Here is a 25,309-nt window from a genome sequence, read left to right on the forward strand (position 1 = left end):
ACACATGTGGTCTCTGAGGAAGTAGATGAGTGGCTTGTTAAAGCTGTACAAGCCATGTATACTGGTGCTATTAGTAGGATGAGAGTTGGCCATGAGCACACTGATGAATTTAGTGTACAAGTAGGGTTTCACCAGGGCTCAGTTCTCAGTCCACTTTTGTTCATCATTGTCTTCCAGGCCATAACAATGGAATTTAAAGCTGGTTGCCCATGGGAACTACTATATGCCAATGACCTCGTTCTTATAACAGAATATGAAATAGAACTGGAGAAGAAAGACCTGAAATCAAAGGGCCTTAAAGTTAATGTAGCAAGGACCATAGTTGTGGTGAGTAGAAAGTGGATAAGACTCTCTTTTTGTCATGTAAATGGCCCTGCTCAATATGTAGGAAAGGTGCTGGAAGAAATTCTATTCATTGCACCCAGTGCAAGCTATGGATATATAAGAGGTGCAGTGGAATCACAGGTAGGTTAACAAATAAAGTCACCTTCATATGTAGCAGATGCAGAGAAACAACAAGTACTAAGAACACATGGGGATTAGACACTCTCAAATGCTCAGGAGGCTCTCTTGAGGTTGTAGATTGTTTCTGTGACCTATGTGATCAAATTAGCAGTGGTGGAAGATATTCTGAAAATATTGTTGCTAGAATTAGAATAGGATGGTGAAAGTTCAGAGAATTATTACCTCTATTAACTATAAAACGACCCTCTCTCTCTCTCTCTCACACAAAGTGAAAGGCAGATTGTATGACGCTTGTGTATGAATGACTATACTCCATGGTAGTGAGACAAGAGCTCTGAATGCAAAAGACATATGTAGACTAGAGAGGATTAAAGCTAGTATACTCCAATGGATATGCAACATCAGGGTGAATGTACACCAAAGTACAAATGTGCTGAGAGAGAAGTTGGGTATAAGTGGAATGAGATGCAGCATACAAGAGAGAGGACTACATTACTTTGGACATGTGATGCATATGAATGAAGACAGCTGCATAGGGAGGTGCCAATTGCTTAAAGTTGATGGCACATGTGGAAGAGGGAGACTCAAGAAGGCATGGGATGAAATAGTGGGAGCTGATCACAAGATGTTGGGCCTTATGAAGGACATGACAATGGACCAAGATTTTTGGTGATATGAAGTCCTTGAGAAGACCCACTAACCTGAGTAAAACTGAATTCTGAGAGCACTGTGACCCACTCACATGTAACATTAAGCTTTCACACACCCTACCCCAATAAATCAAACTACATCTTTCTTTCTTTTCCTCTCCTCTTTCTCTCTCCTTCTCTTCTTCTTCTCTTCCTCACATTTCTTCTTTTTCATGCACCATGCTTATCTCTCCCTCCCCCAATCACTCCTGCAGCCCAAATCAATCCTCCCTGCCAATTGTATCATTGCTATCCTGTTGTCCCCTCCTCTATATACCCTGGTTTCACCAGTTACTGCATCTCCCTCTTCTCTCTCCATTCTCTTTTGCATTCACATGAATTTTTAACTCATACATTCTCAGTAATGTTCTACCTACCCTTTTAAATTCTTATCTCTATACCTTGAGAGAATGCCCTGGCATACTGCCACCTTCTCTCTTGCTCCCTCTCACCTTTACTGTCTCTCTTGCTCTCTCCCTCTGACTGGGGTAACTATATATCTCCTCTACAGCAAGACATGCTATATAATTTCTGTACAAGAAATATAGAATTATTTTTTTGTTATTGTTATCTAGAAGAAAGTGGCACATTATTTCAGATGACTGTGTTTTTTTGACTGTACTAGACACTGATATGATATCATTCTTGACATATTTTAAATGAGATAATGATGAATCTCCAAATATCTAGTGTTAATCAACTCAATGGTTAAATTCTGAGATGGACTAAAATATCTGAGATAGTACTTTATTTTATCAACCCCAAAAGAATGAAAGGCAAAGTTGACCTTAGTGGTATTTGAACTCAGGACATAAAATTGGAAGAAATGCTGCTAAGCTCTTTGTCTGAAACAGTGATTTTGTCAGCTCACTGCCTTCTTGTATTATATAACAAATTCAATTTTTTTCCCCCCTTTTAATGTCTTTGTTTGTCTTGTTTAATACTTTGGTATTTGTAAAAAAGCTTGGTTCACTTTCTGAAATTTATCTGATTTCTAAATTTCATGATTTCAACTTACTTGACAAGTACAACTCAAAGATTTTTTAATCTATTACTTATGCAATTTGTATTTAGGCATCATTATGCTTAAAGATATTTCTGTAATATGTCTTTAACAGCTAGATAATTTAGCAATCAGATATTCACACCAAAGAGCATAAATAGTCTTCTGCTGATATAGTTGACTGGGTATTTTTAAAGTTTATTTGAATTTGCTTAGATATTTTTAATATTAGCTTGAATTTTTATTAATGAAGTTACAAGATGGTTACAGTTCTCCCTTTAATCGATAACTAGTACCAAAAGATACAGGATAAATTAAATATTTTATCACATAGCATATGAAACAGTAGTAAAAGCATATGGCCTAGTGATTAAGTGCATTCATGATTGCAAAATCATAGTTTCAATTCCTAGACTGGATGATACATCGTGTTCTTGAGCAGAATACTTCATCTCATGCTGTTCCAGTCCCCTCAGTAGTAAATGAGTAACCCTGTGATAGACTGATGTCATATTCAGTGTGGAATGTTGTGATTGCAGTGTACCAGAGTTTTGTCTTCTTTCAATAGAGTGTTATTTACAGAATTTAGTGTTATTAACAAAATTATGTATACATTATACCATATAGGGTAAAAAGGCAAGAGTATAGATAAAGACCCCCTTCAGTCACAAATGACCATAGGGTTGCACTTAGAAAGTTCTCCAAAACACAAGTCCAGGCAAGGTTGTTTGAAGAAGAGCAGCAGTCACCCATGCATATCAGTCTCTCTTCTCCATGCCAGCAACATTGTCCAAGAGAAAGGCGAAAGCTGATATAAATTGGCACCAGTGACATCACAGTTCATTTCTACGCTCTAACCAATGAGTCATGTGCCTTCACATTATACAATAAATATATAACATAACTGATGTTATATGTTAAATGTGTAAAATTTTAGTCTTGCTATGAAGATTAGTTAAGATATATTTTCTGGTCAAATTGCATGATTAGTTATAATTAAAATCTTAAAACTCCAATATATGCTTATTAAGATCTTCTGAATTTGAACTTTAGATCATGCATGAATAATAGGTGAATATAAATGTACAAATACTATTTCTGTAAGCAGGAGAGAAATGCATGCTGACCAACTTGAGCATAGTATATTATTTGTAACTAATAATTTGACATGAGAGAGGTGATTTCAGAACCACAAAGCAACAAATTAGATACTCTACTCTCTGGTATTATTAAAACAATTTTGGTTGGATTTTTAGAGCAGCAAATGAAATGCTATGTAGTATTTGTCTAGGGGGTTTCTGCATTGAGTACAAATGTTTGTGAGATCAACTTTGCTTTTCATCTCAAATGGGGGAGGAAGCAACTGTTGATGAAATATAATACTTGTTACCTCTGCCAAGAAAGGAGGTTATGTTTTCATCGGCACTGGTTTGTCCGTCTGTCCGTCTGTGTGCAAAATAACTCAAAAAGTTTTGAACAGCATTTGATGAAACCTGCAGGAAAAGTTGGTAATGATACAAGGAACAGATGATAAAATTTTGGTAGTGATCCAGGAATTTGTATGGATTCTTGAAGGATTTTTCATTTGCTATATTTACTTTACAAGAAGTATTACAATGTTATGTTCTTTGATTATCTCCCTTGAAAACACGTTCATTGTTTCTGCTTAACCCATGGTGGTGTTGCTGTTTCCAAAGCTTATTTTCGTTTCTCTATTAGTAATTTTACTCGCGTATCTATCTTAAAATGAGCTGTTTGGCGGAGGCCTGTGGAGGATGACATGACAAGCCTTGGCTATTGGGATCAACTCAAAAAAGCTCAGGCTTTGCTCCTGCCACTGCCACTGTGAGTTCTATATCATCTGTATGATGTGGAAAATATTCCATCAGCATTGCTCATCCTTAAAATTCATCCTAGGCTTGTCCCCTGTGCCATCCGTCTACTACAGAAATGTTTGTGTCGTATCACAACACTATTACAGAACTATTTCACCTCAATTGGCCCTGCTTCTTCAACATCGTGCCAGACACACATAAAGGAGGAAAGTAACTTCACAGTATTCAAACAATCTCTAGATGATTACCTCCAACAAATACCAGATAAACCACCCACACCCAGATATGTCTCTGAAAACAATAACCCTCTGCTTGAATGGGCTACAGTTCCCCAGAACTGACTGTGTATCTCTTCCAGGTGGTGCTATTAAATTAGACATGGCCTGAGTCAACTTCGGTCGAAACGTATCCAAGTAATCTAATTTATGCTGTAACCTTTTAATCAAAGCATGACAACGTGGGTAGAGGCTGATATCTTAACATTTCTTAACAAAATTATTAAAGATTTATATAGAACTACATTCAGAGTACGTCTATAAGCTATTGTATTTAGACCTGCTTTTTATCCTCAAACTGTTCTGTTTTGTAGATGCAATTTTTTTTTTTTTTTAATAAAGCATTCTGAAATTAGAAAAATAAAAAATCTGCAACAATCTCAGTCCCATGAGTATCGGATAATGGATTTTCAACTGTGTAAAGAAATTGATTGTGGTGATCGTGGTTTTGATGGTGATTGTGGTGAAAGCAGAGACAGTGTTGATGATGACGATGGTCGAGATAAGTATGGGAGGAGGTTATGCTTTTGCCAGTGTTGGTTTGGGAAATTGGGCGATTTTCAACATGCGTGTATATGGGTGGAAATGAGCTGCTTGGCGGAGGTCAGCACTCTCTGAGTGCTTTTATTAAATATTGAAGTTGATGGTATTCCTTCCTCCAAAAACCATGCGCCTATGTTAGAAACAATTATTAAAAGACTCTTTCCTACATCAGCTCAACTGCGCTGTTTTAATCTATTTGACTGAAAATATCTTCTGTTACTAATTCCGATTACATTTTAGAAAGTCAAATTAAAGACTACGTATATTTCACAATAGTTCATGTTAATATCTAAAACTGTTGAGAGAAAAAAATTATCCAATGATATTTTATTTGAAAATTCATAAATGCTTTGATTTAATTGAGATGCTATTCACCGTGGGTTCATAACTTAAACTAAATCCTTTTATAGATCCCAAACATCTTTTTTCTTAAAATAAGCTTAACTGTCTTTTCTTCAGACAGCTGGCCGAACATTGGGTTTATATTGTAGCTATGTACTATAAATTTTTCGTTGGTATCATCATAATAATATTCTCCTACAGCTTCTCACCATTGTCACTGTCTAAATAGTCACTGCCATGGCTAAATATTCATATTTTTTCATATAGCCTGAACCTTTCATCATCATCCTTCAACCAAATTATGGTTGGTCAAAACTCCATTGACAATCCCTTTCCACACTACACGGTCCTGCATTGCTGTGTTCAGATCTCTAATATCGAGCCCTGAATCCGAGAAATGTCAGTTTCCTGGAGAAAACACTTCCAGAGGAATACCATAGGGATGAGATAACCTCTTTCTCTGCTCCATGACAGTAGCCAGCAAATTGTAGCCATTTCTGCTTTAACTTGAGGAACATTAGCATCACAATTCTGTAGATGTTATTAAGTGTTGGGTGTGATCTCCAATTGATGTTGTGTATCTTTTTGAGCAGACTGGTATATGTTCCATCTACTTGTTTTTCTAAGAGAGCCAATAAGGTCCAGATCTCTGATCCATAGAGAAGGACCAGCTCAATCAGTGTTTTAAATGTTTTAACTTTTAACATGGTTAGAAGGTTTGTGTGCCAGATCTGATCAAGTCTGTTACATGCATGCCAAGCAAGAGCTTCGCAGATACAAAAGTCCTTTTGGGGGTCTACTATGTGTGATCCAAGATAGTTGAAGTTATCAAAGTTTTTGATTGGTATATTATTGAGTGATTTAAGTTCAGTTAATTTGGAGGAGGTTGTGATAAACTCTGTCTTACTCTAATTGCAATAAAGGCCGACCTGGTCTGCTACTTTCTCCAGTGCTTGTAACAATGATTCTGCATCAATAATACAATGGGACATCAAGGCAAGATTGTCAGCAAAGTCAAGATCAGTTAAATATTGTGCACAATGCCGACTGCTCTGGTGGGGTTTCAAAAGGTGTCCCTTTTCCTCCATACTATCTAGAGAAAGGCGTAGAACATAGTCGAGAACAATGATGAGCAAGAAAGGAGTGAGTGTGTCACCCTGCATTTACCTGCTTCAACTTCAAAGAAATCAGTCTCTCCATCAAGAGATATAACTGTGGCAGTGGTGTTTGTGTACAGCGCTCTGATAGCATCAACAATTCTGGGAGGAATACCATAGAGTGCAAAGATTTTAAACATAAGATCTCTGCTGATGGAATCAAATGCTTTGCAAAAGTTGACAAAACAGATTATGACGCTCTTGTTAAACTTTTTCATTTCTTCCAGCATGCAATGGACAGGGAGGATTTGAGCAGTTGTTGACTCACCCCTTCTAAAGCCATTCTGATTCTTATGAAGAAGTGGATCAAGCATAGGTACAATCCTATTAAGCAGAAGTTTGTTATAAACTTTTGCTGCAATTGGGATCAGAGTAATGCCTCTATAATTTGCTGCACTTGTTAGATCACCTTTTTTGGGGACAGGAACAATTCCACCCTTCAACCAAGATGTTAGAGGTAAATGATGTGAAAATGTGTCATTGCAGAAACCTAGTAAGGTTTCATGAAATATTGGATCTTTCTACAGTAATGTTGGCATGTTATTGAGTCCTGGAGATTTATTGTAAGCAAAACCACTGAGAGCTACTTTGAGCTCAACCAATGTGAAAAAGTCCGTGTTGATGTCTAATACATTAGATATTTGGTGTAGAGGAAGTGGAAGAATGCTAGTTTGTGGTGGTTCTCCAAGAAGTTTCTGGAATTGGTCAAACCAGTTGGCCTTGCACTTTTCAGAGGAACCACCTTTAAGCCTGATGGAGGGCTTAAATTTTTTTCCAGTTAGTGTGTTTATTAATTTCCACACTGCAGCATGTTGCTTTGCAGTATGCAAGTTCGCAATTTTGTTAATCTCAGCTAGAAAGTAATCTGTTTCTACATTGGCTTATGCCTCATCTAGTGTTCCTTGAACTTTGGAAGCATCTTTGAAGTTATTTTTAGTAGGCCTCTGTTTGTGTCTAAGTTTTGATCTTTCTAGATACTTCCTTGTTTCTCTCATATGGACATCTTCATGAATTGATCTGTGCTTTATTCTTTCCTTCTTTGGTAGTTTTGAAAGGGCAATTTCTTCTGTGGTTGTTATGAGGTTATTATATTGTGTTTCAATGTTGTCAGTGTGCTCTGAGAGCAGTTCAAAACGATTTTTAACATCCACTACAAATGAGTGCGCTAAGTTTTTATCTAATGATATCTTGGGCCAGTCCACCTGTTTCATGGGCTTTTGGACTGCTGGTTTTGATGATCTAAGGCTGAGAACAGTGTATATGGAAACAACTCTATGGTCTGAGCCAATAGATGCAAAGGAAGAGAATGCCTGTCCATTTCGGACACTGTTCTTCCATTTGTTTCTCACAAGTATGTAGTCAATTTATAATTAAGATCCAGATAGGTGCTAGAATGTCCACAAATGCTTTGGGTGTTTCATGAACTTTGTGTTTGCAATCTGAAGTTGGAACTCATGATCAAAATCAATCAGTTTTTATCCCGTTCTAGTTAATCTCCTTGTTATAGGTGAATAGAACATCATCCCTCCCTATTTGGCCATTAAAATCACCTGCTATAACAAGGAAGTTGTGAGAAGGGATACTTTCCATTACTCCCTTCAGATCAGGGTAGAAGTCATCTGCAAGTTTCTCATCACTTGTGTTAGTTGGGCAGTAACATGCAATGAATGTGGTTTGAGGGTTACTACTCAGCTTGGCAACACTTATGCGGTGAAATATTTTCTCAACAGAGAGCAAGTTCCCTGAGGCTCTTGGAGATAGGAAAATATCAACACCACCTATAGATACCAACTTATTACAACCTCTGCTATTAAAAATTCCCACCTGGGAGTTTTAAATAGCAGAGGTTGTAATAAGTTGGTATCTATCAAGGTTGGTATACTTCAAATTTGTGTCAGGGTGATGATGCCTGTGTTCTTGGATGCTCAAGATATCAACTTTGTTTTTCTTTACACATTGCAGAAGTTCTTGTTTTCTGCTTGTCTTTGATAAAGTTCGTGAGTTAAAGGTGCTGTTAACAACAGGTCTTTTGCACTTCATAAATTTGTTTGTTGTTCCTGCATCTACATCTACCTCTTCATAGCTACCCTACTCTAAATAGTTTAGAGGTAGCTGGTCATACGTTTCTTGGGAAATAAGGTGAGAATTTGGAACTGAAGAAGCAGGGGCTTGAACCCTGGTACTGCAAGTGGACATCATGGTAATTCTTTTGGTAGCTGATATAGAAGTGGATCACCAGTTCTTCATCCTGGTATTTTTACATACATCATCTCAAGGGATGAGGTAAATTTATCCATGAGGTAAATTTATCCCACACCAGACACCAACTTGGTATTTCAATTCTGCAGCTGGTTTTTCTTATAAGAGATTTTCTCCTCCTAGCAGGCTGCCTTCAGCTCAGCTCAGGGAGTCCTGTCTACCCCATTCCATCTATGCAGTGCATGGACGTTATGCCATGAGGGGTGTACCCCCACATACCCCAATCACAGATAGAAAGATGAAGAAGATAAAATAGAGATAAGAGAATAAAATAAATTTGGGATGTAAAAGTACATGTAAAAGTATATAAAAAATTAAAAATTTTATACAATATATAAAACACAACACTCACAAAAATACACACACAAAATACACACACGATACACACACATGCGCGCATGCACACACATACACACACTCACACAAATTTTCACACATGCATCACAATCAAACATTGTTGAATTGGTCGTTGACTACACAGTAGTTCTTCTGCCCTTTGATGAGTCTTACAGATGTTCCATAGGCCAGACTGCACATTGATTACACAAGATCATTTAAGGGTTCATATTATCTTGTTTTGGTGGATAGTTTTACAAAGTAGTCTGAAGTGCATAAGTATAAAGAGCCGACATCTGCAGTTATAATTAGTTTTTTACATGAATTGTTCACCAGATATGGTATTCTGGATACCATTGTGTCTGATAATGAAACTCAATTTACTTCAGACAAATTCAGAAAATTTTGTCACCACTCCACCATATCAAATGAACAAGTGGAGCGTTTTGTTGACACCTTCAAGAGGGCAGTGAAAAAGGCAAACGATGATGTGATGTCTGATTTTGTACTTCAATAATTTCTATGAGTGTACCAAGTAACACCTGTTCCAAATGCACTGTAAGGAATATCACCTACAGAATTGATGTTTGCTACAAAAGTCAGATCTGTCTATGATAAGCTGATACCGAATGAAAATAAAAAAAAGGTGAACAACAAAAATACTGCAAAATTCTTCAAGTTAGGTAACAAAGTTTTTTAAAACCTATAAATATGCTATGGTAAAGAAAGCTGGGAGGATAGTGTAATAATTAAACAAATTGGAAGAATGTTATTCCTGGTAAAAGGAAAAAATGTTGAACACAAAAGACTAAGAAAAGATTCACAGATAAAACGAAATGAAATCCCCATGGAAGTATTGTATGACATTTTTGAGGTACTAACACCAAAACAATTTGAAACTGTATGTTCTAGCACTGGAAAATGGAAAAGAATGGAAGCATTGGAATTGAACCCTAAGTGGAAGAGACATTAAACTCTGAGTGGAGTTCAATTCTCAAAAGGGGAGAAGATGGGGAGACTGATTCTAAAACAGGGAGATGTTGTGGAAGGATTCCAACCACCCCGCAAGTGACTAAAGGTAGACTGTCTCATTGCTATAAAACAAAGAACTGTGAGTGATTGGCAGTTTGTGTTGATAGCAGTTCACTGTGAGCCTTTGATATAGTGTTGACGCTTGTGTAATAGTAATAGTAGTACGTCGTGTATATATGTTCTTTTCCCCTGCTTCATTATATTATATATCCAATACAAGGATATAAAAATAACTTAAAGTTAGAATATATAGTCAAGACATATAATCAAGACAAACATAGAACTGAGAATAGGGTTTCACAATCTTCTAAAACTTGTAGGAAATCAAGAACATAAAAGAAATTGGGGTTCCACAAGCGGACCCTAAGGGGATTTTAGACACAAGAATCACGAATGAAAAAGTTATTCCATTTAAAATCAAATATACTTGTATTGAAAGCTCCAGTGATTCATGAAAAAAACATGATATAAAATGTTCTGAATAGTGAAATATATTTCAATCAGATATTGACAGCTTTGTCTCTCAAGAAGCATAAATTGTACTATGGAGATGTCATTCAGATTTGACTGCAATTTTGTAATAAAGAACTCTACTATGGAAAAGAAAAGCTCTCTCTGCTTTGAAGGATGTTGGAGGAAGAGTACTGAGAACAAGGAACAATTTCTGCAAGTTAACAATTTGACGTCCAGTAATCTTAAGCATTTTCATTTCTTTGATTGGATGATTGAGGACTCTCATGATTGTTTTCAACAGTTTTGTTAATGGAGTTTTATTTTGCTGAACAAATTGTTTCAGTTATCATGGGCTTGATTTCAAAATGGCAAGTAAGAGTTTCTTTTGTTGAAATGATGAACATTCTCTTATACAGTTTCTCCGTGATATTTTGCAATGAGGTCTCTAATAGTGAAATTAGAAATGAGTAGTTTGCATCCAAAACATCTCTCAAAAAATGGTTTGTTAAAATACCTCATCAAGTCCTTCAGAATTTAATTCCTTTGCTCTTTTGTTAATTTTCTTGATACATCTCTTAGTAAGAGAGACACTGGAGTATTTTGTCAATTTAATTCTAGAATAGATATGCTTTCTACAGAGATCAAGGTAGGATCTCTTTGGCCAAGGTTTACAATTCCAATTTTATATTTCTTGTATTGCTGATGCATCAGCATGAAAAGTATAAAATTCATTGTCTGAAAAACTCGAGAGATTACTCCAAATCAATTGTAACTTTTGCAATGCTATTTTTAAGGAACAATATTCATTCTAACATCTCAAATAAATAATTCCATCTTGTCTTAATGACATTGATTTATTGCTATTTATGTACATGCTCCTCTTTAACTACTAAAACTGAAATATTTCAATTTTTGTTGGAGATCTACAAATGAAGTAAGTATTGTTTTTGTTTTTTAATATTGCCAATGTCTAAATTTATTAAGTAAGAGGATCATCTGTAATAGGAACTATTTCACAAAGTTTAGTAGTATGATACAGATAAGCATAAATATTAACTGCATTTATATAATTTTCATCAAATGTACCTCCAAACTTTTCATTGTCATTGTAAGAGTCAATACTTAATTTAGCTTGCTTACAATTTGATTCAGTTCTTTTTTAAAGATCTCACAAACAACCAAATGAAGTCCATGTGATTAACACAATTGATGAATCTCGCAAATACGATTTTTATGAGTGGAATACTCACTGCATCTCTTATTTTTGGATTGCTTCCTGATTGGTGTGTCTGAAAATTAGTTGAACACAAATACTACTGCAAATATATTTGTTTCCATATCAAAGTTATATTCAGAAAGGACATATTATCAGAAAATGCAGTCAGGTTATATATAATCAGAATATACAGCCAGCACATACATTTAGGCTATACAGTCAGGTTTTAGTCAGAACATACACTCAAAGTATTTTGCCAACCAATAACCATATTCCTATTTCCATATTTGAAATGAAATTAAATGAAGTGTATACTATTGTAGAAACCAAAATCTGATATTTATATTTATTATATTTACAGTTGTGTCAGTAACCACACTTATGGAAACATTACATACAACAGCACAAAAGATGAATGTTACCTTTATCCAAATAATGGGACAGGATTTAATACTACAGACAGAACTGAGGAAACAATTGCCTGTAAATCTTGGGTATATGATAAATCAGATTTTACGGCTACAGCTGCAACAGATGTAACTATACTTTCGGAATTATATTTTGTATTTTAGTTAACAGGAATGATAACAGCTACTGAGTAAACATCCTAGTTTTTGCTATTTCTGTCTGTCTGTTAGTCTGTCTGTCATTCTGTCTGATGGTCTGTCTGCCTCTGTCTGTCTGTCTGTCTGTCTTTGTCTCTGTCTCTCTCTCTCTTATTTGATACATTCTTCCATTTTCTTTAGGACTAGTCCATAATACAAGAGATGTTATGCACTCAACACAAGCAAATCTACATTTGACTCAGGTCCCTATTCATGGCAGAATCTATTACTATATATCTAGTAGATCCTCATTAACTTGTGAAATGTATGTCTTTAACAAAACTCTTCTAAGATGAGCAAAAGACTCTGTAGATTTATAATAATGTGGTTCTACAGAGTGTCCAGTGGCATATATGTTCTCAAAGAATGTTGCCATTGAAATATCTCATTATTACTTACTTTGTAATGTTATTTCAATGACCAGAATTTATAAGTTTTGTTAAAGATAAGATTTTTGAATGTTTCTTTAGTTTTACTATTATTTCATTCATTGTTACTGCATGTTGTCATTGTTGTTTAGGTTAGATCATCACTAATGCAGCAGACTTATGATCAAAAGGATTCCAGGGATGGTCATAACTGGAATGTTATTGATCATGAGCTTGCATGATTAGTACTGATCCTTATTTAAACAATAACAATGACAACAACTCATAGCTGTATATTTCATGGAACAACATATGAGTGCAGGTACATAAACAGATACATGCTCAAATATATATACATATATATATCATAATCATCATTTAATGCCCGTTTTCGATGCTGGCATAGGTTGGACGGTTTGACCAGGCTGGCTTGCTGCACCAGACTCCAGTCTGATTTGCTTTTTATGGTTGGATGCCCTTCCTAATGCCAACTACTCTGAGAATGTAATGGGTGCTTTTACATGCCACCAGCACAGGCACCACTTACATGAAACCAGGGTGTTTTTATGTACCACCAGCATGGGTGCTGATCTGCATGATCGGTACCTGTCATGACTGTGATTTTGCTTGGCTTGATAGGTTTTCTTCTCGAGCATGACATAATGCCAAAGGTCTCAGTCATTGCCTTCACAAGACCTAACACTCGAAAAGAAAGTCACTTTACCTCTGTGAGGCCCAATGCTCGAAAGGAACTCAGCCACATTACCTTCATGAGGCCCAACACTCGAAAGGAATTCAGCCACTTTGCCTTCATGAGGCCCAATGCTCGAAAGGTGTTCTTTACATGCCACCAGCATGGGTGCACTTGGCTTGACAGGTCCTCTCAAGCACAGCACATTACCAAAGGTCTCGATCATTAGTCATTTCTTCTGCGAGGCTCAAAGTTTGAAGATCATGCTTCACCACTTCGTTCCATATCTTTCTGGGTCTGCCTCAACCACAGTTAGAAACCAGCACTTCTTTACACAGCTGTCCTCGTCCATATGCATCACATGACCATACCAGTGCAGTTATCTCTCTTGTACACCACATCTAATGCCTCTTATGCCTAACTTTTCTCTCAAGATGCTTACACTCTGTTATACATGCACACTGACATTGCACATCCAGCGAAGCATACTGGCTACATTTCTTTCAAGCCTGTCCTCAGTGGTCACAGTCCATGTTTCACTATCATGCAGCATAGCTGTTTGTACACAGGCATCAAACTATCTGCCTTTCACTCTGAGAGAGAGGCCTTTTGTTGCCAACAGGGGTAAGTGCTCTCTGAACTTTGCCCATCCTAATCTTATTCTCACAGCTATGCTCTTGGAGAATCTACCTCTGCTACTAACTTGGTCACCTAGATAATGGAAGCTATCTACTCTCTCTAGCTTGTCCCTCTGGCAGTTGATGGAGTCTATTTTCTGCTAATTTTCAGTGTTTATTGTATCAGTGCATCTTCCACATACAAAAGCTAGTTTTCCTATTACCTTCCTCTGATATTGCTGCACTTTATATGTATCCCAAGCTTACACTGGGTGCATCTTATGGAGTTTCTACCAACACCTTTTCTACAGATTGAGCAGGGCCATCTACTTGATAGGACTTGTGATTTGTCTGCCTTCCTATTGACTAAGACTTTGGTTTTTATGAGGTTAACTCTAAGGCCTTTTGATTCTAGACCTTGCTTCTACACCTGAAATTTCTTCTCTAGTTCTGTCAGTGATTCAGCCATAAGAACAAGGTCATCAGTGTAGAGGAGCTCTCAGGGGGCAGCCTGTCTTGAATTCCTCTGTTATTTCCTCAAGGACTATGATGAGCAAGAGGGAGCTGAGGACTGATCCTTGGGGAACCCCTACTTGTATCCTGAATTCATTGCTATACTCATTGCCAACCTTCACCTTACTGATAGCATCCCTGTACAGGGCTTGTACAGCTTTCACCAATCACTCGTCTATCCCTAGTTTTCACATTGACCACCAGATAAGGGACCAGGGACCCTGTCAAAGGCTTTCCCCAAATCAACAAAAGCCAAGGACAGAGGTTTATCTTTAGCTATGTATTTCTCCTGCAGCTGCCTCGGCATTACCTTTATCTTTGTAGCAGTTGACTATGGTGTTGCTACACCAGTCATTGAGTATGACCCTTTCGTGAACCACCTGATTTACACTACAGGTGATTAGACCATAACCAACACCATCAGATATTTTAAGCATCTCAGCAGAGATTCCTGGTGGGGTCGGGGGATTTTCCTGTCTTCATATCCTTAATTGCTCTATCTACCATGGAACTGTCAATTCAGGTAGCTGGTCCCTCAGTTGGGTCAACATTTGGCAGACTCTCCTCCCACTCATTCTCAACGTTCAGCAGTCTTTCATAACGGCATTTCCAAACCTCTTTCTTTGCAAAATCATTACACGCAAGTCCACCATCATCCATATGTACACATTTCTCTCCTCTGACATCATGGTTTTCTCTCACACTGTCCTTTGGTCCTCACATCATTGAACATAGGCAAACTTCTTTCCTGCTTCTCTCTTGGCTAGATATACCTGCATCCCTTCTGGCAGTCTGATACAGAACCCTGCTACCCTTGTTCTTCCAGGTCTTCCAGGCCTGTTTCTTAGCTCTAATGGCCCTGTATACCACATTGTTCCACCACCATGTTACCCTAGGTCTGGATGGGACTTTGCACCAGCCACAGATTTGGTCTGTGGCACTCAGCCAGCTGTCCCTCAGAAATTCCCAGTTACCTTCTATGTCACAAGTCTGTAGTTCCTCCTTCCTTTCCACGAATTTCTCAGTTATGATGTCCCTAAATCTCTGACCATATGAACGGTCCTTAAACTTCCAAATCCTTCTTTTCCAGATTTGTTTATTTCTTGGCACCCTTCTGCCCTGGAGTATAAAGTCACTAATGACTAGTCTGTGCTGGGAGGTACATTCCTCACCAGGGAGGGTCTTTGTATTTAGGAGCAACCATGCATTACTTTGTTTGGTGAGAATGTAATCTATCTGGCTAGCACAGACACCTGATTAGTAGGTTATCAGGTGGCTGGCTGGCTTCCTGAAGTTCATGTTACAGATCAAAACGTTATTTGTATCACAGAACTCCAGTAACCTTGTTCCCTCTTTGTTTTGGGAGCCAAATCCATGGCCCCTATGCACACCATAGAAGATACCAGGCTGCCATCTGACATGCCCATTCAAATCCCCAGCCACGAAGAGGAGATCATTGTCACTCGTTTTTGAGGTAGCCTGCAAAAGAATGTCATAAAAGTGGTCCTTCTATTCATTTGGTAGGCCTGCTTGAGGGGCATAGGCAAAGATAATTGTCACTATGCTGTTCTGTAAGACTAACCAAAGCTTAAGCACTCTATCACCCATTCTGGCTACCCTATGACCTTATCCACCCATTCCTCTGCAAGTAGTATTCCCATGCCACCTACCCCATCACTGTTACCTTCCCAGAAGATTTTTATATCTATGTCTTGCCTGTGAGGAACCTGGCTAAAGCTCCTCTTCACCTTACCTCTTGGATGCAACATACATTAATACACCTCCGTTCAAGCATCTCAACAATCTTGCTAGACCTACCTTTCAATGTGTGTACCTACATTGATAGTGCCAAGTCTGAAAACTGGGAAAGGGATGTGGTAGGGAACATGAGAAGGAGTGATATTATTCAGCATCTGAAGAAAAGGATTCCATATTTGTTTTAAAATGTGGAAGGCCAGTTTATAGGATTATCTTAGGTTTCCCATCCATAAAGGGTCTAACTTTATGGTGTATCATCAGATCCCAAAACCTGTTGGCCCAATGCCTCTTAAGAATATGGAGGAGGGAATGCCTTACTACTCAAAGGTAACAACGATGTTTATCTCCCTTGGCTATTGGTTATTAGCTATTGACTTCTGACTGTGCCGCCATCTTGTGGGCTCCATAAGGCTAGCAGGAATCTCCTAAAATGTAAACATGGCTCAAAAATCTCTGTTCTAGAGTTAAGGATGTTCCCTGGTTCATGGGAGTCCTTTAGGATTCTCACCCATTCTGCTATGCATAATTTGCATCGTTTTGTCCTGTTGATGTAGGGGCCTGGGTTCCGGAGGATTTTCCATGAGATCGAGTATGGAATTCCATCCTCTCTCAGTTGCCATACATGGTTGGCTAATGACGTTACATTATCTCCTTTTCAGAACTCTGAAGGAGGATCTGTGGTTGGAGAGATGCTACTTGAATGAGTTTCCGGAACATCTGATGTATCTCTGTGGGTGGGTGTTGTTGGCACTGTGTCTGTATCTACTGGTGTTGCTGTTGTTATCGTTGTTGTTGGAGCTGGGATTACTGGAGCTGGTAGTGACGGCAGCAGTGATGGTATCGCCACTGCTGGTGATAGTGAAGGTGCTGTTGTTATTGTGACCCTCGTCATTGGTTGGAGAGTTGTCATTGCTTCTAGAGATGTCATTAGTGATGGCTCTGCTGGTGTTTCTGCTAGGGCTACTGTCGCTGATGCTGCTGTTACCATTATTGCTATTATTGCCCTTATTGCTGGCAGTGGCACCAGCAGTGGACCTGTTGCTGCTGCTATAAGGACTGTCATGTCTGCTACTATGGACGTTAGAGAAGCTGTTGATAATGCTGCTGCTGATGGCGATGTTGCTGTTGTTGCTGCTTTCGATGCCATCAGGAGAACTACTAATGCTGTTATTGTTGTTGTTGTTAATGTTGTTAAATGTGGTAATGGTGGTAGCATTGCTGGTCCTGTTTCTGTATCTATGGCTGCTACTGCCAGGATTTGCTAGTACTTCGGTTTCATAGATGACCCCTTTGATTTCACAGTGGCTTCCCACTGGGCATATGTTGTGGTCCCTTCATGAACATCCTGCCTCTACCCACGGCCTAGGGGCGCTAACTAAAATGCTCTTAATATTGGAGACACAGCTAAAAGAGACTCTAACATTGTATCTGTTGAAAATGGGCCCATACCTATGGGAGCTAGTGAAATGTTTATCTATCAATTTAAGGAATATTCTACCTATGGGCGTTTTTGTGTTAACAGAGGGGTGGGGAGCAAACAAAAGATATTTCTATGGCATTTCCTTCTGTGGTTGTTGGTATGTAGGAGATGCGGTCCCTAAATCTGCTGGCAGCTAGGGCCTGTTATAGTAAGGAGCCACTGCATTGAAAATCTGTTGGTTGGAGGAAATGTTTGTGACCCTCTTGCTAACACCCTTCACCAGGCTTTTGAACATGATGAGAGGGTGACAGGAGACTGTGTTGATGTACGTTAGCCTCTCGTTTGGTTTGCGGCAGGGCCTGTATGTACTGGAGCCCAAGTCGAGCGTAACGTCTAAGAAGTCTGTGGTTGTGAGGTTGGTCTCTATGGTGATTTTCAATCCCATGGAGGCAAGTGTGCTGATTAGATCTTTTCTAAGCCTATCAAGTGTATTCCCACTTGCTCTCCTAGAGATGGCCAGAGCATCATCTTTGTAGAGACCAAAGAGGACAGGAGAACTTTTTCTTAAGTGTATTGAGGATATACAACCTGATGAGGTTGCATACGTCAGTGCTGTCGATGGCCCCCATCACTACGTCAAAGGAGCTCATGGGGTTGGATTGCTTGACCCATGCCAAACCTTTGTTGAACAGCACTGTTTTTCTGGCATGCATAATGACATCTATATCTATGTCGTTAATGTTAGTGAAGCTCCTAGTGAAAGAAAGTGCCTTGGCCAGTAGTCCTCTTGATATAGACAGGTAAAAGTCGACTATATCAAACTGGGTGAACCTTGCTCTGCCTCTTCCCTTGTTGGTGTTAAACCATGCAGTCACTTCATTGGTGTTGTGCCACAGGGAAAGGTTGGTGGCCCTCCTTATGTCATTATTTATATTTCTCAATATGGGCTTGCTTGCCAGACTGATCTCAAATTTGGCCAGATTGATCAGGCAGCACTTAGGCTTTGAGGCAAAACTCAGTTTATGATCTTTTATGGGAATGAAGGCGTTTCTTTTAGCTAGAATCTCTACCCTATCCACTATCTCTAGTTCGTTAGCTTACTTTGTGGCTTCACTGTTCATGTCATTATATGTATGTGGGGAAGCAGACCTATAATTTTGTGTGACATTGTTTTCTAGTAGTCTATCATATTTTAGGGTGTCTATCCGATTTCAGTTTCCATCTTATCAGAGAAGATTAGGGACCTATCTGAGTTTTTTTAGCAATCTAATGTCGGCCTGGAGCTTGTGCTGGAAGGATCAAGAGGACTTATGGAATTTCAGCTTGGGAATAATGCCCAGCAGGTCTGCCTCGAAGGGTTCGAGGTCCTTGATTTTGGGTGGGCATTTCCCTCGATTTGATTCCATAGTTGTTGCTCTCCAGGGATGGCGTGGCTAGGTCATGGTAGAATGCTTTCCACCTCATGCACCTAATTATGTCCATTATCTTTTCCAGCAGCATTCGAGTTTACAGCAAACTTCTCTGAGACAGGCGATTTTGAGAAGAAAAATCCCAGGTCGATCTCGAATGTCTCATTGTGCAGAGAGCTGCCAAAGTGTGGGGAACACTATGGGACAAAGTCTCTTGATGTTGATGTGTTGATTGGCTCTACAGTTGAATATTTCACAAACCAGAGTCAGAAAGATTTTAAAACAAGACCTATACTTGTATCCATATAAGCTGCAGCTAGTGCAGCAATTGCTTCCACCAGATAAGATGCAAAGAAAAACTATTAGTGATTGATTTGTCAATATGTGCAGAGAGGAAGAGGATTTTATCCATCACTTGATCACATCATATAAGGTTCATTTTAACCTTTCTGGTTATGTTAATAACCAAAATTGTAGGCTTTGGGGTTGTGGAAGTCTTCAAATAGTGCATGAAAGGCCTTTGCACAGTAAGAGGGTTAGTGTGGTATGCAGTGACTTATGCATGTGTGATTGGTCCTTACTTTTTTGAGGATGAACATGGTGCAGCTGTAACAGTAACTGCTGTGCATTATGACCATATGCTGAAGACATTCTTCTTTCCAGAGTTACAAAGGCTTGCCCTGACAGATGTGGGGACAGCAAGATGGTGCCATTAGTCACTAGTCAATGACAACTCCTCGAGGATAATTCCCTGGACATCTCATTTCAAGATTTGGTGATATCCATGGCAATCCAGATCACCAGATCTAACCCCATTGGACTACTTTTTGTGGGGTTATCTCAAGGATAAGGTATCTGCAAAAAGGCCTCACACAATAGTGGAACTAAAACAAAGCATCCGTAGAGAGATTGCAGCCATTCCAATTAATATGCTAAGCTGCAGTGTGCTTGATAAGAGAAAGCAAGCTTGTGAATGTTCTCTTCGTGGTGGTGAACATCACTAGGATGTAATATTCAAATCTTAGATAATATGCTGAACTCCTGTATATCAGTTATGTAATAAATATATTTGGTACTCTATGATACTAACATTTAAAATGTGTCCTATCATTACAGCTCACCCTGTATATATATATGAGGGGGTGTTCATTAAAGGTTTCCCTGGACCCACTTCCCAAATACTGGGATAAATGAAACTTGGCATAATTATTAGTCCTTGTCTACATGGCCACCACCGATGGTGACACATTTCTCTCATTGCTTTATGCAGCTGTGAAGACCTCATCTGTAGAAATCAGTAGGTTGCGTCTGGAGCCAAGAATTAAGTGCATCATCATCCACGAAGTGCTTCCCCTTTAGAAAAGACTTCATGGTTGGAAAGAGACGAAAACCAGATGGTGTGAGGTCAGAAGAGTTACGGGGGTGAGGAAGGATTTCATAGCCGCAGGAGTGTGCTTTCATCTGGGCAACATGCGCATTGTGAACTGGGGCATTGTTTTGGAGGAGGTGGACACCTTTGGTCAGCATGCTACACCTCTCTGCTTTGATTGTGTCTCGCAGTTTCTGCACCAGAGAAGCATAATATGCCCCATTAATTTTAGTGCCCCTTGCTAGAAAATCCATCATCACTACTCTGCACTGGTGCCAAAAGACTGAGCATCTCCTTGCCTGCTGAGGGTTGGACATGAGCCTTCTTTGGAGGTGATGAGCTATCATGCTTCTATTGCTTTGACTGGACTTTAGTCTCAGGGCCATAGTGATGGACCCATGTTTCATCTTGTGTGATAAGTCTGCAAAAAAGTCCTCCTCATTTTTCTGGCACATTGCCAAAAGTCTGGGAGCAATTGACTTGTTCCTGCTTCTGAAAAGGTATGAACATCCAAGGAATCCATCGTGCAGACAACTTCTGCATGTGCAAATGGTCATGAATGAGTTTTTTTTCATGGACCCTACACTTCTTGGGCTAGTTGCTGAATAGTTATGTGGCGATCCTCCGAAACAATGATTTCCATTGGTGTTGTCATCAATGGATGGTGTCATCATCAACGGCAGAATGTGGTTATCCAGGAATAGTTACAGTTTCCACTGATGTCGGACCACATTTGAACTGGTGGTGCCAGTGCTTGACTATATCATATGATGGTGCATCGTCGCCATAAACTTCTTTCATCTCATCAGAAGTCTCTTTTGGTGTATGACCTTTCAAGTATAAGAACCTGATCACTGATCTGCATTCAACTGCCTCCATTATAACACCTTAGTCCACTTCAGCAGCTGCAAAAGACAAATGAATACTAGTGGAAAGCTGCAATTTACAATATGACATGTAGAGACATGTATGATTAAACCTGTACAAGTTCCATTTCCTGCAAAAACCAGAAGTGGGTCAGGGAAAATCTTTAATGAACACCCCTCGTGTGTGTGTGTGTGTGCACACACGTGTGTGTGCATGCGTGTGTGTATGTGTGTGTATGCACACATTATATAACTGTCATCATTTAGTGTTCCAATGAGGGTTAGTGTCTATAGCTTTTAATAAGAGGTAAAAATAGCTCATTACTAGGCTGTGTATATAATAACAGTTCCTCTTCAGAAAGTACAGATGGTGGTCTGAGTTTGGAGGGGAAAACTTGCAGTAAGGGAATATCAGGGGCTTGTAGTTATGGTGGCAAAATGTATAGTATAAGTTCCAAGGGGCAATATGTAGCATTTATAATGAGAAGAACAAAGATAGATGAAATAAATTAGTAGTAGTAGTAGTAGTAGTAGCAGCAGCAGCAGCAGCAGCAGTAGTAGTAGTTGGTATGTAGTTATCAAGTTGAAAACAGCAGATACACTTGTTATGACTTAACTTTATATGTTTGAGTTAGCTAAAACTTTATGTTGTGTCTAAACTATCAACAAATAATTTATGGAAATAATGATAAAACACAATACTTGCTACATGTTTTTCAATGACAATTATTGTTATTTTCTTTTACAGATGAATCTTGTGTGTGGAAAAGCTGACAAAATCCCCTTTATAAATATGATTTTTATGGCTGGAATGTTTACTGCATCTTTTATTTTTGGATTGCTTTCTGATTGGTATGTGTGTGAAAATTAATTTATAATTCAAGATGTGATAATTTAGTTGAACACAAATGCTAGATTATCCATACAAAAACTTGAAGTCAACAAAAAACTACCTGTCAATCCGAAACTCCTTCCAGCAAAATGTCTAAGTGAATGCAGGCATATGTTTTATCAAGGTCCATAATGCAAACATACGTCTCTTGACATTATGTTCACAAAGAATAGTGTGAATATTTAGTCAGGTGTGATGCATGCTGGATGAAAGCTACATTGTTTTTCAATTAGCTTGAGCTCAGCAATGTCCCAAATATAAACTTTACTTGTGAGGCTTAACAAAGAGATTTCTCTATACTTAGAGGACTCCATATTGTATCTCATGTCTCCCTTTTTAAAAATTTGAATTACCACACTATTTTCTTGCCTTTCTTAACTGATATAATATAAGAAAATAGCTTGTAGGAAGGAAAAGAATATCAGGTAGAAAATTGAGCTTAGAAGAAGTTTAACTGTAACATGCTTTCATTAATTGTTTTAGGTGCTTATATAATCATGGTGAACAGCTTTTGAATTTTCCTACCCTTTATCCAGCTGAACATTGACGATGTGATGGCTGGAATGAGAGAAGGGTGCACTAGCAGTCAGCTGGTACTCAGTTACACCTTAGTAGACTGGAGGAATGAGAAATGATGGGTTTTTCTTAAAGACATAATGCAGCACTCAATCCAGTGACTGAACTTACAATCTTATGATCCTGAGTCCCAAAATCTAACCACACCACTAGATCACACACTTTCACAAATAGAAAATAGATATCTTATGAAAGGTTTCATTTATTATGTTTGATTTGCTTTTCATTTATTCTAGGAAAGGCCGTAAACTAACAGAGTGTATAGTTCTGGTTATTCAGATTTTAAGTTTATTTCCACTCTACTTTGTCAAAACCAGTGAAATCCTTATTGTCCTGCGATTCTTTGGAGGAATGTCTTCAGTTGGTATTTTTGCAACAGCTTTTGTACTTGGTAAGTCAAAGCATCACAGTTTATCAAAATCATCTATGTCACCATAGTTACATGAGATCATACTATTTTCTATAGATTTCATTTAGAAATGATCTAATTAATATAGTGAGTTTTATACATTTTTAATCTATTTTTTTTAGATTTACCTAGAAATTTGCCTAGAGAATATGACAGTTAGGAAGAATATGAGTTGTTGTTGTTGGGGTAATGCAAACTCTTCCTGGTATTGTATTGCATCAGTGTGTTTAGTTATGGGGTTTGATTGCAGTCTTTTGTTGTATTAGTGTTTATATTGTGTGTTGTGTGTGTAATCCATTGGATATCTGACCTGCTGGTGGTTGTTTATTTTATTGGATATTGCTATATAGAGTGTCATGTGTTTGAGGATTGTTTTGTTTGGGTTGTATTATTGAATTAATAGTGGTCTTGTGTTTGCGGATTGTTTCGCTTGGGTTATATTATTGAATTGATAGTGTCTTGCATAGGATGTGGGCTGTTCCTAGCAGGGCTATTTTTTGGATAGTGTGTAGTGTTGAGGGCCCAGGTATAGTTTCTGCGTTTTTGTTCATATGATTTTTTTATCATGCTCAGTGCTCCAATTAATACTGGTATTGTTTTCATCTTTATATTCTGACAATTTCTCCATGCAAGGTGGCAAGCTGGGTGAAATGCTTAGCAGTATTTTGTCCTGTTTTTACATTCTGAGTTCAAATTCCGCTGAGGTCAACTTTGCCTTTCATCCTTTCAGGGTCGATAAATTAAGTACCAGTTGTGTACTGGGGTTGATCTAATCGACTGGCCCCCTCCCCCAGTCTTGTGCCTAGAGTAGAAAATAATTTTTCTACTTCTTTTTGGGAAATATTTTGGTCAGAAGAGACTGCAATGTCTATCAGTAAGCAGATGTTTTTTTTCAAATCATTGATTATTACATCTGGGCGATTAGCTTTTATTTCTTTGTCAGTTTGAAGAGGCATATCCCAGATGATTGTGGCCTGGTCATTGTCATGTACCTTGTTTGGCACATGTTTATACCATTTATTGACTGGTTCTTACTGATATTTCATCAACCCTGAAAGGATGAAAGCTAAAGTTGACCCTAATGACATTTGAACCCAGAACATAAAGACAGATGAAATACTGCTAAGTTTAGTGTGCTAAGGATTTTGCCTGCAAAGAAGGCAGACATTCTCTTGAAACATTATTCAATTCAATAAACAAAGACAATCTGTAAAAGAAATAACAACAACAAAAGTAATAATAATAATATTTAATAATATTGATGATGATGATGATGATGATGATGATGATGCAGTACCAGGCATTAGCTCTCATGGCTTCTGATCTTAACTGATTGGAAGTGTTATCATGTACATTGATTTGTCTTGGTATAAAAGATGGGCTACTGCAAATATTCTGCTCAATACCATAGATTTGCTTGTCAGTTGTTTGATCTTAACCAGTTGAGCATGTCCCTTAATGGCTGACAATATGTCCATTTCTGATCACGAGCAGAAGTAGTGGGGAAGCATCATAGCCATGTGTTGAGAGGAATTCTTTGGGGTTTGGATAATTCACCTTTGGAAACATGGGTGTTTTGTTCAACATCCTTAAACAACCCTTATTCATTGCCCTTTTGAGTGGGATGGGCTACTCAACCTGAAGAAAATTCTAACTGGGCCCCACTTGCAAGGTCATGCACTATTTATCTTGCTATGAGATCACTACATCGCATACATATGGTTGTGATGCATGTGCCTGGTGTACCCTTATCAGATGGGTAGTCATGATGTGTGTACTGGGCTTCATATATTTGATGGCATGCACTGCTCTCTCACTTAATAATAATAATAATAATAATAATAATAATAATAACGATAATACAGAATATCTCAACAGGCATGATAGAGCTGCACAATATATTCACTGGGTAATATGCAAAAACCTGGACTTGCCCCATGATAAAAACTGGTGGGAACACAAACCACCCCCAGTACTTGAAAATGATCATATCGCACTCCTCTGGAACTTCACCATTCAAACTCACAGAAAGATAGATGCAAATAGGCCAGACATCATACTGAAAGACTTCAGACAAAAATCATGCCTCCTCATTGATATGACTGTCCCAATCGATATAAACGTATCTGTCAAGACCTACCAAAAACTGAGCAAATATAAACATCTTGAAATAGAAATTAGCAAAATGTGGAATCTGAAGACGAAAACAAT

The 25,309-nt window shown here is 38.3% G+C and overlaps 1 protein-coding gene across 6 annotated transcripts in view; it reads left to right on the top strand.

Annotated features, from left to right (window-relative positions):
* Window positions 1–25,309, top strand: part of LOC106882190 (organic cation transporter protein) — a 137,470-nt gene that overhangs the window by 2,496 nt on the left and 109,665 nt on the right. For 5 of the 6 annotated variants that reach the window (XR_008265051.1, XM_052971176.1, XM_052971174.1 and 2 more), the window contains exons 2-4: window positions 11,967–12,141; window positions 21,970–22,073; window positions 22,926–23,080. Coding sequence is in view for 5 of the 6 variants with exons in the window: in XM_052971176.1 (XP_052827136.1) it covers window positions 11,967–12,141; window positions 21,970–22,073; window positions 22,926–23,080 (434 nt within the window). In the remaining variant the exon portion in view is untranslated. The remainder of the gene's footprint in view (window positions 1–11,966; window positions 12,142–21,969; window positions 22,074–22,925; window positions 23,081–25,309) is intronic. The other variant, XM_052971178.1, reaches the window with a different exon arrangement.

Source organism: Octopus bimaculoides, chromosome 10, assembly GCF_001194135.2.
Source record: "Octopus bimaculoides isolate UCB-OBI-ISO-001 chromosome 10, ASM119413v2, whole genome shotgun sequence".
Lineage (NCBI taxonomy): Eukaryota > Metazoa > Mollusca > Cephalopoda > Octopoda > Octopodidae > Octopus > Octopus bimaculoides.